This window comes from Dendrobates tinctorius, unplaced genomic scaffold (genome assembly GCF_039654945.1).
Source record: "Dendrobates tinctorius isolate UK_male_01 unplaced genomic scaffold, ASM3965494v1 ptg000151l, whole genome shotgun sequence".
Taxonomy (NCBI): Eukaryota; Metazoa; Chordata; class Amphibia; order Anura; family Dendrobatidae; genus Dendrobates; species Dendrobates tinctorius.
Window position 1 is genome coordinate 30,274,374 of NW_027361818.1, and position 15,803 is coordinate 30,290,176.

The window sequence follows — 15,803 nt, forward strand, 5'->3', positions numbered from 1 at the left end:
AGTGATACAGCAGAGACTAATAGTATCAGGCAGCAGTGATACAGCAGAGACTAATACTAACAGGCAGCAGTGATACAGCAGAGACTAATAGTAACAGGCAGCAGTGATACAGCAGAGACTAATAGTAACAGGCAGCAGTGATACAGCAGAGACTAATACTAACAGGCAGCAGTGATACAGCAGAGACTAATAGTAACAGGCAGCAGTGATACAGGAGAGACTAATACTAACAGGCAGCAGTGATACAGCAGAGACTAATGGTAACAGGCAGCAGTGATACAGCAGAGACTAATAGTAACAGACAGCAGTGATACAGCAGAGACTAATAGTAACAGGCAGCAGTGATACAGCAGAGACTAATAGTAACAGGCAGCAGTTATACAGCAGAGACTAATAGTAACAGGCAGCAGTGATACAGCAGAGACTAATAGTAACAGGCAGCAGTGATACAGCAGAGACTAATAGTAACAGGCAGCAGTGATACAGCAGAGACTAATACTAACAGGCAGCAGTGATACAGCAGAGACTAATAGTAACAGGCAGCAGTGATACAGCAGAAACTAATAGTAACAGGCAGCAGTGATACAGCAGAGACTAATAGTAACAGGCAGCAGTGATACAGCAGAGACTAATAGTAACAGGCAGCAGTGATACAGCAGAGACTAATAGTAACAGGCAGCAGTGATACAGCAGAGACTAATAGTAACAGGCAGCAGTGATACAGCAGAGACTAATACTAACAGGCAGCAGTGATACAGCAGAGACTAATAGTAACAGGCAGCAGTGATACAGCAGAGACTAATAGTAACAGGCAGCAGTGATACAGCAGAGACTAATAGTAACAGGCAGCATTGATACAGCAGAGACTAATACTAACAGGCAGAAGTGATACAGCAGAGACTAATACTAACAGGCAGCAGTGATACAGGAGAGACTAATACTAACAGGCAGCAGTGATACAGCAGAGACTAATAGTAACAGGCAGCAGTGATACAGGAGAGACTAATACTAACAGGCAGCAGTGATACAGCAGAGACTAATGGTAACAGGCAGCAGTGATACAGCAAAGACTAATGGTAACAGGCAGCAGTGATACAGCAGAGACTAATAGTAACAGGCAGCAGTGATACAGCAGAGACTAATAGTAACAGGCAGCAGTGATACAGCAGAGACTAATAGTAACAGGCAGCAGTGATACATCAGAAACTAATAGTAACAGGCAGCAGTGCTACATCAGAGACTAATAGTAACAGGCAGCAGTGATACATCAGAGACTAATAGTAACAGGCAGCAGTGATACATCAGAGACTAATAGTAACAGGCAGCAGTGATACATCAGAGACTAATAGTAACAGGCAGCAGTGATACAGCAGAGACTAATAGTAACAGGCAGCAGTGATACAGCAGAGACTAATAGTAACAGGCAGCAGTGATACAGCAGAGACTAATAGTAACAGGCAGCAGTGATACAGCAGAGACTAATAGTAACAGGCAGCAGTGATACAGCAGAGACTAATAGTAACAGGCAGCAGTGATACAGCAGAGACTAATAGTAACAGGCAGCAGTGATACAGCAGAGACTAATAGTAACAGGCAGCAGTGATACAGCAGAGACTAATAGTAACAGGCAGCAGTGATACAGCAGAGACTAATAGTAACAGGCAGCAGTGATACAGCAGAGACTAATAGTAACAGGCAGCAGTGATACAGCAGAGACTAATAGTAACAGGCAGCAGTGATACAGCAGAGACTAATAGTAACAGGCAGCAGTGATACAGCAGAGACTAATAGTAACAGGCAGCAGTGATACAGCAGAGACTAATAGTAACAGGCAGCAGTGATACAGCAGAGACTAATAGTAACAGGCAGCAGTGATACAGCAGAGACTAATAGTAACAGGCAGCAGTGATACAGCAGAGACTAATAGTAACAGGCAGCAGTGATACAGCAGAGACTAATAGTAACAGGCAGCAGTGATACAGCAGAGACTAATAGTAACAGGCAGCAGTGATACAGCAGAGACTAATAGTAACAGGCAGCAGTGATACAGCAGAGACTAATAGTAACAGGCAGCAGTGATACAGCAGAGACTAATAGTAACAGGCAGCAGTGATACAGCAGAGAATAATAGTAACAGGCAGCAGTGATACAGCAGAGACTAATAGTAACAGGCAGCAGTGATACAGCAGAGACTAATAGTAACAGGCAGCAGTGATACAACACAGACTAATAGTAACAGGCAGCAGTGATACAGCAGAGACTAATAGTAACAGGCAGCAGTGATACAGCAGAGACTAATAGTAACAGGCAGCAGTGATACAGCAGAGACTAATAGTAACAGGCAGCAGTGATACAGCAGAGACTAATAGTAACAGGCAGCAGTGATACAGCAGAGACTAATAGTAACAGGCAGCAGTGATACAGCAGAGACTAATAGTAACAGGCAGCAGTGATACAACAGAGACTAATAGTAACAGGCAGCAGTGATACAGCAGAGAATAATAGTAACAGACAGCAGTGATACAGCAGAGACTAATAGTAACAGGCAGCAGTGATGCAACAGAGACTAATAGTAACAGGCAGCAGGGATACAGCAGAGACTAATAGTAACAGGCAGCATTGATACAGCAGAGACTAATACTAACAGGCAGAAGTGATACAGCAGAGACTAATACTAACAGGCAGCAGTGATACAGGAGAGACTAATACTAACAGGCAGCAGTGATACAGCAGAGACTAATAGTAACAGGCAGCAGTGATACAGGAGAGACTAATACTAACAGGCAGCAGTGATACAGCAGAGACTAATGGTAACAGGCAGCAGTGATACAGCAAAGACTAATGGTAACAGGCAGCAGTGATACAGCAGAGACTAATAGTAACAGGCAGCAGTGATACAGCAGAGACTAATAGTAACAGGCAGCAGTGATACAGCAGAGACTAATACTAACAAGCAGCAGTGATACAGCAGAGACTAATAGTAACAGGCAGCAGTGATACAGCAGAGACTAATAGTAACAGGCAGCAGTGATACAGCAGAGACTAATAGTAACAGGCAGCAGTGATACAGCAGAGACTAATACTAACAGGCAGAAGTGATACAGCAGAGACTAATACTAACAGGCAGCAGTGATACAGGAGAGACTAATACTAACAGGCAGCAGTGATACAGCAGAGACTAATAGTAACAGGCAGCAGTGATACAGGAGAGACTAATACTAACAGGCAGCAGTGATACAGCAGAGACTAATAGTAACAGGCAGCAGTGATACAGCAGAGACTAATAGTAACAGACAGCAGTGATACAGCACATACTAATAGTAACAGGCAGCAGTGATACAGCAGAGACTAATAGTAACAGGCAGCAGTTATACAGCAGAGACTAATAGTAACAGGAAGCAGTGATACAGCAGAGACTAATAGTAACAGGCAGCAGTGATACAGCAGAGACTAATAGTAACAGGCAGCAGTGATACAGCAGAGACTAATAGTAACAGGCAGCAGTGATACAGCAGAAACTAATAGTAACAGGCAGCAGTGATACAGCAGAGACTAATAGTAACAGGCAGCAGTGATACAGCAGAGACTAATAGTAACAGGCAGCAGTGATACAGCAGAGACTAATAGTAACAGGCAGCAGTGATACAGCAGAGACTAATAGTAACAGGCAGCAGTGATACAGCAGAGACTAATGGTAACAGGCAGCAGTGATACAGCAGAAACTAATAGTAACAGGCAGCAGTGCTACATCAGAGACTAATAGTAACAGGCAGCAGTGATACATCAGAGACTAATAGTAACAGGCAGCAGTGATACATCAGAGACTAATAGTAACAGGCAGCAGTGATACAGCAGAGACTAATAGTAACAGGCAGCAGTGATACAGCAGAGACTAATAGTAACAGGCAGCAGTGATACAGCAGAGACTAATAGTAACAGGCAGCAGTGATACAGCAGAGACTAATAGTAACAGGCAGCAGTGATACAGCAGAGACTAATAGTAACAGGCAGCAGTGATACAGCAGAGACTAATAGTAACAGGCAGCAGTGATACAACAGAGACTAATAGTAACAGGCAGCAGTGATACAGCAGAGAATAATAGTAACAGACAGCAGTGATACAGCAGAGACTAATGGTAACAGGCAGCAGTGATACAGCAGAAACTAATAGTAACAGGCAGCAGTGATACATCAGAGACTAATAGTAACAGGCAGCAGTGATACATCAGAGACTAATAGTAACAGGCAGCAGTGATACAGCAGAGACTAATAGTAACAGGCAGCAGTGATACATCAGAGACTAATAGTAACAGGCAGCAGTGATACATCAGAGACTAATAGTAACAGGCAGCAGTGATACAGCAGAGACTAATAGTAACAGGCAGCAGTGATACATCAGAGACTAATAGTAACAGGCAGCAGTGATACATCAGAGACTAATAGTAACAGGCAGCAGTGATACAGCAGAGACTAATAGTAACAGGCAGCAGTGATACAGCAGAGACTAATAGTAACAGGCAGCAGTGATACAGCAGAGACTAATAGTAACAGGCAGCAGTGATGCAACAGAGACTAATAGTAACAGGCAGCAGGGATACAGCAGAGACTAATAGTAACATCCAGCAGTGATACAGCAGAGACTAATAGTAACAGACAGCAGTGATACAGCAGAGACTAAAAGTAACAGGCAGCAGTGATACAGCAGAGACTAATAGTAACAGGCAGCAGTGATACAGCAGAGACTAATAGTAACAGGCAGCAGTGATACAGCAGAGACTAATAGTAACAGGCAGCAGTGATACAGCAGAGACTAATAGTAACAGGCAGCAGTGATACAGCAGAGACTAATAGTAACAGGCAGCAGTGATACAGCAGAGACTAATAGTAACAGGCAGCAGTGATACAGCAGAGAATAATAGTAACAGGCAGCAGTGATACAGCAGAGACTAATAGTAACAGGCAGCAGTGATACAGCAGAGACTAATAGTAACAGGCAGCAGTGATACAGCAGAGACTAATAGTAACAGGCAGCAGTGATACAGCAGAGACTAATAGTAACAGGCAGCAGTGATACAGCAGAGACTAATAGTAACAGGCAGCAGTGATACAGCAGAGACTAATAGTAACAGGCAGCAGTGATACAGCAGAGACTAATAGTAACAGGCAGCAGTGATACAGCAGAGACTAATAGTAACAGGCAGCAGTGATACAGCAGAGACTAATAGTAACAGGCAGCAGTGATACAGCAAAGACTAATAGTAACAGGCAGCAGTGATACAACACAGACTAATAGTAACAGGCAGCAGTGATACAGCAGAGACTAATAGTAACAGGCAGCAGTGATACAGCAGAGAATAATAGTAACAGGCAGCAGTGATACAGCAGAGACTAATAGTAACAGGCAGCAGTGATACAGCAGAGACTAATAGTAACAGGCAGCAGTGATACAGCAGAGACTAATAGTAACAGGCAGCAGTGATACAGCAGAGACTAATAGTAACAGGCAGCAGTGATACAGCAGAGACTAATAGTAACAGGCAGCAGTGATACAGCAGAGACTAATAGTAACAGGCAGCAGTGATACAGCAGAGACTAATAGTAACAGGCAGCAGTGATACAGCAGAGACTAATAGTAACAGGCAGCAGTGATACAGCAGAGACTAATAGTAACAGGCAGCAGTGATACAGCAGAGACTAATAGTAACAGGCAGCAGTGATACAACACAGACTAATAGTAACAGGCAGCAGTGATACAGCAGAGACTAATAGTAACAGGCAGCAGTGATACAGCAGAGACTAATAGTAACAGGCAGCAGTGATACAGCAGAGACTAATAGTAACAGGCAGCAGTGATACAGCAGAGACTAATAGTAACAGGCAGCAGTGATACAGCAGAGACTAATAGTAACAGGCAGCAGTGATACAGCAGAGACTAATAGTAACAGGCAGCAGTGATACAACAGAGACTAATAGTAACAGGCAGCAGTGACACAGCAGAGAATAATAGTAACAGACAGCAGTGATACAGCAGAGACTAATAGTAACAGGCAGCAGGGATACAGCAGAGACTAATAGTAACAGGCAGCAGTGATACAGCAGAGAATAATAGTAACATCCAGCAGTGATACAGCAGAGACTAATAGTAACAGGCAGCAGTGATACAGCAGAGACTAATAGTAACAGGCAGCAGGGATACAGCAGAGACTAATAGTAACATCCAGCAGTGATACAGCAGAGAATAATAGTAACAGACAGCAGTGATACAACAGAGACTAATAGTAACAGGCAGCAGTGACACAGCAGAGACTAATAGTAACAGGCAGCAGTGATGCAACAGAGACTAATAGTAACAGGCAGCAGGGATACAGCAGAGACTAATAGTAACATCCAGCAGTGATACAGCAGAGACTAATAGTAACAGGCAGCAGTGATACAGCAGAGACTAATAGTAACAGGCAGCAGTGATACAGCAGAGACTAATAGTAACAGGCAGCAGTGATACAACAGAGACTAATAGTAACAGGCAGCAGTGATACAGCAGAGACTAATAGTAACAGGCAGCAGTGATACAGCAGAGACTAATAGTAACAGGCAGCAGTGATACAGCAGAGACTAATAGTAACAGGCAGCAGTGATACAGCAGAGACTAATAGTAACAGGCAGCAGTGATACAACAGAGACTAATAGTAACAGGCAGCAGTGATACAGCAGAGACTAATAGTAACAGGCAGCAGTGATACAGCAGAGACTAATAGTAACAGGCAGCAGTGATACAGCAGAGACTAATAGTAACAGGCAGCAATGATACAGCAGAGACTAATAGTAACAGGCAGCAGTGATACAGCAGAGACTAATAGTAACAGGCAGCAGTGATACAGCAGAGACTAATAGTAACAGGCAGCAGTGATACAGCAGAGACTAATAGTAACAGGCAGCAGTGATACAACAGAGACTAATAGTAACAGGCAGCAGTGATACAGCAGAGACTAATAGTAACAGGCAGCAGGGATACAGCAGAGACTAATAGTAACAGGCAGCAGTGATACAACAGAGACTAATAGTAACAGGCAGCAGTGATGCAACAGAGACTAATAGTAACAGGCAGCAGGGATACAGCAGAGACTAATAGTAACATCCAGCAGTGATACAGCAGAGACTAATAGTAACAGGCAGCAGTGATACAGCAGAGACTAATAGTAACAGGCAGCAGTGATACAACAGAGACTAATAGTAACAGGCAGCAGTGATACAGCAGAGACTAATAGTAACAGGCAGCAGTGATACAGCAGAGACTAATAGTAACAGGCAGCAGTGATACAGCAGAGACTAATAGTAACAGGCAGCAGTGATACAGCAGAGACTAATAGTAACAGGCAGCAGTGATACAACAGAGACTAATAGTAACAGGCAGCAGTGATACAGCAGAGACTAATAGTAACAGGCAGCAGTGATACAGCAGAGACTAATAGTAACAGGCAGCAGTGATACAGCAGAGACTAATAGTAACAGGCAGCAGTGATACAACAGAGACTAATAGTAACAGGCAGCAGTGATACAGCAGAGACTAATAGTAACAGGCAGCAGTGATACAGCAGAGACTAATAGTAACAGGCAGCAGTGATACAGCAGAGACTAATAGTAACAGGCAGCAGTGATACAGCAGAGACTAATAGTAACAGGCAGCAGTGATACAGCAGAGACTAATAGTAACAGGCAGCAGTGATACAGCAGAGACTAATAGTAACAGGCAGCAGTGATACAGCAGAGACTAATAGTAACAGACAGCAGTGATACAGCAGAGAATAATAGTAACAGACAGCAGTGATACAGCAGAGACTAATAGTAACAGGCAGCAGTGATACAGCAGAGACTAATAGTAACAGGCAGCAGTGATACAGCAGAGACTAATAGTAACAGGCAGCAGTGATACAGCAGAGAATAATATTAACAGACAGCAGTGATACAGCAGAGACTAATAGTAACAGGCAGCAGTGATGCAACAGAGACTAATAGTAACAGGCAGCAGGGATACAGCAGAGACTAATAGTAACATCCAGCAGTGATACAGCAGAGACTAATAGTAACAGGCAGCAGTGATACAGCAGAGACTAATAGTAACAGGCAGCAGTGATACAGCAGAGACTAATAGTAACAGGCAGCAGTGATACAACAGAGACTAATAGTAACAGGCAGCAGTGATACAGCAGAGACTAATAGTAACAGGCAGCAGTGATACAGCAGAGACTAATAGTAACAGGCAGCAGTGATACAGCAGAGACTAATAGTAACAGGCAGCAGTGATACAGCAGAGACTAATAGTAACAGGCAGCAGTGATACAACAGAGACTAATAGTAACAGGCAGCAGTGATACAGCAGAGACTAATAGTAACAGGCAGCAGTGATACAGCAGAGACTAATAGTAACAGGCAGCAGTGATACAGCAGAGACTAATAGTAACAGGCAGCAGTGATGCAACAGAGACTAATAGTAACAGGCAGCAGTGATACAGCAGAGACTAATAGTAACAGGCAGCAGTGATACAGCAGAGACTAATAGTAACAGGCAGCAGTGATACAGCAGAGACTAATACTAACAGGCAGCAGTGATACAGCAGAGACTAATAGTAACAGGCAGCAGTGATACAGCAGAGACTAATAGTAACAGGCAGCAGTGATACAGCAGAGACTAATAGTAACAGGCAGCAGTGATACAGCAGAGACTAATAGTAACAGGCAGCAGTGATGCAACAGAGACTAATAGTAACAGGCAGCAGTGATACAGCAGAGACTAATAGTAACAGGCAGCAGTGATACAGCAGAGACTAATAGTAACAGGCAGCAGTGATACAGCAGAGACTAATAGTAACAGGCAGCAGTGATACAGCAGAGACTAATAGTAACAGGCAGCAGTGATACAGCAGAGACTAATAGTAACAGGCAGCAGTGATACAGCAGAGACTAATAGTAACAGGCAGCAGTGATGCAACAGAGACTAATAGTAACAGGCAGCAGTGATACAGCAGAGACTAATAGTAACAGGCAGCAGTGATACAGCAGAGAATAATAGTAACAGACAGCAGTGATACAGCAGAGACTAATAGTAACAGGCAGCAGTGATGCAACAGAGACTAATAGTAACAGGCAGCAGGGATACAGCAGAGACTAATAGTAACAGACAGCAGTGATACAGCAGAGACTAATAGTAACAGGCAGCAGTGATGCAACAGAGACTAATAGTAACAGGCAGCAGGGATACAGCAGAGAATAATAGTAACAGACAGCAGTGATACAGCAGAGACTAATAGTAACAGGCAGCAGTGATGCAACAGAGACTAATAGTAACAGGCAGCAGGGATACAGCAGAGACTAATAGTAACAGGCAGCAGTGATACAACAGAGACTAATAGTAACAGACAGCAGTGATACAGCAGAGACTAATAGTAACAGGCAGCAGTGATGCAACAGAGACTAATAGTAACAGGCAGCAGTGATACAGCAGAGACTAATAGTAACAGGCAGCAGTGATACAGCAGAGAATAATAGTAACAGACAGCAGTGATACAGCAGAGACTAATAGTAACAGGCAGCAGTGATGCAACAGAGACTAATAGTAACAGGCAGCAGGGATACAGCAGAGACTAATAGTAACATCCAGCAGTGATACAGCAGAGACTAATAGTAACAGGCAGCAGTGATACAGCAGAGACTAATAGTAACAGGCAGCAGTGATACAGCAGAGACTAATAGTAACAGGCAGCAGTGATACAACAGAGACTAATAGTAACAGGCAGCAGTGATACAGCTGAGACTAATAGTAACAGGCAGCAGTGATACAACAGAGACTAATAGTAACAGTCAGCAGTGATACAGCAGAGACTAATAGTAACAGGCAGCAGTGATACAGCAGAGACTAATAGTAACAGGCAGCAGTGATACAGCAGAGACTAATAGTAACAGGCAGCAGTGATACAACAGAGACTAATAGTAACAGGCAGCAGTGATACAGCAGAGACTAATGGTAACAGGCAGCAGTGATACAGCAGAGACTAATAGTAACAGGCAGCAGTGATACAACAGAGACTAATAGTAACAGGCAGCAGTGATACAGCAGAGAATAATAGTAACAGGCAGCAGTGATACAGCAGAGACTAATAGTAACAGACAGCAGTGATACAGCAGAGACTAATAGTAACAGGCAGCAGTGATACAACAGAGACTAATAGTAACAGGCAGCAGTGATACAACAGAGACTAATAGTAACAGGCAGCAGTGATACAACAGAGACTAATAGTAACAGGCAGCAGTGATACAGCAGAGAATAATAGTAACAGGCAGCAGTGATACAGCAGAGAATAATAGTAACAGGCAGCAGTGATACAGCAGAGACTAATAGTAACAGGCAGCAGTGATACAGCAGAGACTAATAGTAACAGGCAGCAGTGATACAACAGAGACTAATAGTAACAGGCAGCAGTGATACAGCAGAGAATAATAGTAACAGACAGCAGTGATATAGCAGAGACTAATAGTAACAGGCAGCAGTGATGCAACAGAGACTAATAGTAACAGGCAGCAGGGATACAGCAGAGACTAATAGTAACATCCAGCAGTGATACAGCAGAGACTAATAGTAACAGGCAGCAGTGATACAGCAGAGACTAATAGTAACAGGCAGCAGTGATACAGCAGAGACTAATAGTAACAGGCAGCAGTGATACAGCAGAGACTAATAGTAACAGGCAGCAGTGATACAGCAGAGACTAATAGTAACAGGCAGCAGTTATACAGCAGAGACTAATAGTAACAGGCAGCAGTGATACAGCAGAGACTAATAGTAACAGGCAGCAGTGATACAACAGAGACTAATAGTAACAGGCAGCAGTGATACAGCAGAGACTAATAGTAACAGGCAGCAGTGATACAGCAGAGACTAATAGTAACAGGCAGCAGTGATACAGCAGAGACTAATAGTAACAGGCAGCAGTGATACAGCAGAGACTAATAGTAACAGGCAGCAGTGATACAACAGAGACTAATAGTAACAGGCAGCAGTGATACAGCAGAGACTAATAGTAACAGGCAGCAGTGATACAGCAGAGACTAATAGTAACAGGCAGCAGTGATACAGCAGAGACTAATAGTAACAGGCAGCAGTGATACAGCAGAGACTAATAGTAACAGGCAGCAGTGATACAGCAGAGACTAATAGTAACAGGCAGCAGTGATACAGCAGAGACTAATAGTAACAGGCAGCAGTGATACAACAGAGACTAATAGTAACAGGCAGCAGTGATACAGCAGAGACTAATAGTAACAGGCAGCAGTGATGCAGCAGAGACTAATAGTAACAGGCAGCAGTGATGCAGCAGAGACTAATAGTAACAGGCAGCAGTGATACAGCAGAGAATAATAGTAACAGACAGCAGTGATACAGCAGAGACTAATAGTAACAGGCAGCAGTGATGCAACAGAGACTAATAGTAACAGGCAGCAGGGATACAGCAGAGACTAATAGTAACATCCAGCAGTGATACAGCAGAGACTAATAGTAACAGGCAGCAGTGATACAGCAGAGACTAATAGTAACAGGCAGCAGTGATACAGCAGAGACTAATAGTAACAGGCAGCAGTGATACAGCAGAGACTAATAGTAACAGGCAGCAGTGATACAACAGAGACTAATAGTAACAGGCAGCAGTGATACAACAGAGACTAATAGTAACAGGCAGCAGTGATACAACAGAGACTAATAGTAACAGGCAGCAGTGATACAGCAGAGACTAATAGTAACAGGCAGCAGTGATACAGCAGAGACTAATAGTAACAGGCAGCAGTGATACAACACAGACTAATAGTAACAGGCAGCAGTGATACAGCAGAGACTAATAGTAACAGGCAGCAGTGATACAGCAGAGACTAATAGTAACAGGCAGCAGTGATACAGCAGAGACTAATAGTAACAGGCAGCAGTGATACAGCAGAGACTAATAGTAACAGGCAGCAGTGATACAACAGAGACTAATAGTAACAGGCAGCAGTGATACAGCAGAGACTAATGGTAACAGGCAGCAGTGATACAGCAGAGACTAATGGTAACAGGCAGCAGTGATACAGCAGAGACTAATAGTAACAGGCAGCAGTGATACAGCAGAGACTAATAGTAACAGGCAGCAGTGATACAGCAGAGAATAATAGTAACAGGCAGCAGTGATACAGCAGAGACTAATAGTAACAGACAGCAGTGATACAGCAGAGACTAATGGTAACAGGCAGCAGGGATACAGCAGAGAATAATAGTAACAGGCAGCAGTGATACAGCAGAGACTAATAGTAACAGACAGCAGTGATACAGCAGAGACTAATGGTAACAGGCAGCAGGGATACAGCAGAGAATAATAGTAACAGGCAGCAGTGATACAGCAGAGACTAATAGTAACAGACAGCAGTGATACAGCAGAGACTAATGGTAACAGGCAGCAGGGATACAGCAGAGAATAATAGTAACAGGCAGCAGTGATACAGCAGAGACTAATAGTAACAGGCAGCAGTGATACAACAGAGACTAATAGTAACAGGCAGCAGTGATACAGCAGAGAATAATAGTAACAGGCAGCAGTGATACAACAGAGACTAATAGTAACAGGCAGCAGTGATACAGCAGAGAATAATAGTAACAGGCAGCAGTGATACAACAGAGACTAATAGTAACAGGCAGCAGTGATACAGCAGAGACTAATAGTAACAGGCAGCAGTGATACAGCAGAGACTAATAGTAACAGGCAGCATTGATACAGCAGAGAATAATAGTAACAGGCAGCAGTGATACAACAGAGACTAATAGTAACAGGCAGCAGTGATACAATCCTTATATTAGTGTTATACTTCACCAGCACATCCAACTATTTTCGTCTGTACAGCTACACATACACTATCGAATCCAGCACAATTATAGTACAGTAAATTTATAAAGTTCCGTTTCTGACTACACATCGCGTTTCACAGAGTTCAGAAAAAATAAGCAGCAAATTATATTATTTTTTATTTCCCTTAAAAAAAAGATTTTGTTAATTTCCCATAAAAAATGAAATTTGATGTTAAATTTGTAAATCCTCTAAAATCCTAACAAAAATACTAAGGATAAAAATTATGGTGGGAAATGTTATTTTTTTAACCTTTTACATCCGCCGACTCTCCTTTTAATGCCGGCAGTTAAGGGTACTGACGTATTCCTCAGTACCGCTTTTTAATGGCGCTAAGAAATAAGTGTATAGCGCCCCCAGCATCGGACCGCGGTGAACATGATTCGAGTCTTTTTTTTTTTTTTTACTAACCCCAATGTTGCGATCACTTTTATTCACAGAAAAATAGCTGCCACAAAAAAAGGGTCAGATTTCCCATTTAATGTCTCTGTCCCTCTCTCCTCTCAGCCATCTGCTTCTTCTGGGAAGAAAATGGCGGGCGCATGTGCAGTGCAACTGTCAAGATCTGCCGGCCGGCATCCGGCAATAATAGGAAATTTTACATATTGGTTCATTTTGATAGATTCTATCACAGTGATTAAAATAAAAAAAAGTTAAGTAAAAATAATAAAATAAAAAATGTATTTATTTCCATTTTACCATTAGGGTTAGGATTGGGGCTATTATTAGGGTTGGGGTTAGAGCTAGGGTTATATTTTGAACTAGTTTTAGGGTTGGGGCTAGAGCTAGGTTTAGATTTGGGCTAGGGTTATGATTAAGGTTGCAGCTATGGTTAGAGTTGGGGCTAGAGCTAGGGTTAGGGCTAAGGTTGTGTTGGGGTTAGGGGTTGTGTTGGGGTTAGGGTTGTGGTATTGGAGTTAGAGTTGTGGTGTTGGAGTTAGTTTTGTGGTGTTTTGGGTTAGGTTGGTGCTGTTGGGGTTAGGGTGGTGCTGGGGTTAGGGTGATGGATGTGTTTATGGTTGGGATTATGGTTAGGTTTGGGAATAGGGTTAGGGTTGTGGTTATGGTTATGGTTAGGGTTGGGATTATGGTTAGCAGTGTGTTGGGGTTAGGGTTGGAGTTAGAATTGAGGGGGTTCCACTGTTTAGGGGGTGCAGTTTTTAGAATGGTGTCACTTTTGGGTATTTTAAAATATATTGAACCCCAAACTCACTTCAAATGTGATGTGGTCCCTAAAAAAATGGTTTTGTAAATTTTGATGGAAAAATGAGAAAATTGCTGGTCAACTTTTAACCCTTGTAACGTCCTAATAAAAAAAATTATGTTCCAAAAATAGTGCTGATGTAAAGTTGACATGTGGGAAATATTATTTATTAACTATTTTGTGTGACATCCCTCTGATTTAAGGGTGCAAAAATTGAAAGTCTGAAAATTGCAAATTTTTCAAAAATTTTGCCAAAATTATTTTCTTTTATTAATAAATGCAAGTTATATTGAAGAAATTTTACCAATAACATGAAGTATAATATGTCATGAAAAAACAGTCTCAGAATCAATGGGATACGTTGAAGCATTGAGCTCTGAGCTATAACCTCATAAAGTGACAGTGGTCAGAATTGTAAAAATTGGCCCGGCCTTTAAGTACCAAATTGGCTGTCACTAAGGGGTTAACGTTATTATCTGCGTTAGGGTATAACTTTTTACATTTTGAAAATTTCTAGTTTTTCAGCATTTTTATCAAAGTTTAAATGTTTTCAGAAATTAATACAAAACGTAGTAACCTAAACCTCCTACTAATATAAAATGCAATGTGTCATAAAAACCTTCTCACAAGTATTGGGTTAGGTTGAAGCAGTTTAGTGGTTACAACATAAAGTCACTTGTATCAGAATAAAATACTGGGGTTTGTGATGGAGGCAAAGAATTTCCAGTCGTTACTCACTTCTTCATTGTAGACTTTAATATGAGAGATTTCAGGCGCAGACACTCGGATTCCGGCACCTCCATGTATCTTCTCCTTGACCTGTTGACGAGAAGCAGAATCTTTGTTAGGTGGTAAGCCCGACGGGTCTAAAATGAATTTCACATGGAATCTGCCATGGTTCTGTCCAATATAGTCAATATGGTCATACAGTAACTCAATGCTAATTCTCTTGGATCTCTCTGCAGCATTCGACACTGTGGATCATCAGCTCCTCCTCACTATGCTCCGTTCCATTGGCCTCAAGGACACCGTTCTCCCCTGGTTCTCCTCCTATCTCTGTGACTGCTCCTTACTGTATCTTTTGCCGGTTCCTCCTCCTCTCACCTTCCCCTTACTGTTGGGGTTCCTCAAGGATCGGTTCTTGGCCCCCTCCTCTTCTCCTTGTACACTGCCCCTATTGGTCAAACAATCAGTAGATTTGGTTTCCAGTACCATCTCTATGCTGTTGACACCCAATTATACGCTTCTTCTCCTGACATCACGCCAGTCTTTCTAGAAAACACCGGCAATTGTCTAAACGCTGTGTCTAATATCATGTCCTCACTATATCTGAAACTGAACCTGTCAAAGACTGAACTCCTGGTGTTTCCTCCCTCTACTAATGTACCTATACCCGACATTGCTATTTCTGTGTGTGGTTCCACTATTACTCCCCAGCAACATGCCCGCTGTCTTGGGGTCATACTTGATTCTGAGCTTTCCTTTGCCCCCCACATTCGATCACTGGCTCGCTCTTGTCATCTGCACCTCAAAAACATTTCTAGAATTCGACCTTTTCTTACTTTGGACTCTGCAAAAACTCTTACTGTTTCTCTTATTCATTCTCGTCTCGACTATTGTAACTCTCTTCTAATCTGTCTCCCTCTTACCAAACTCTCCCCTCTCCAATCTGTCTTGAA

General features: G+C 42.6%; 1 protein-coding gene across 1 annotated transcript in view; it reads right to left on the reverse strand.

The window, feature by feature from the left end:
* The window catches only part of LOC141050023 (alpha-2,8-sialyltransferase 8F-like), a 203,618-nt gene that overhangs the window by 161,668 nt on the left and 26,147 nt on the right, over positions 1–15,803 (reverse strand). Inside the window, exon 2 of the mRNA XM_073546859.1 lies at positions 14,863–14,943. Within this exon, the coding sequence (XP_073402960.1) occupies positions 14,863–14,943 (81 nt within the window). The remainder of the gene's footprint in view (positions 1–14,862; positions 14,944–15,803) is intronic.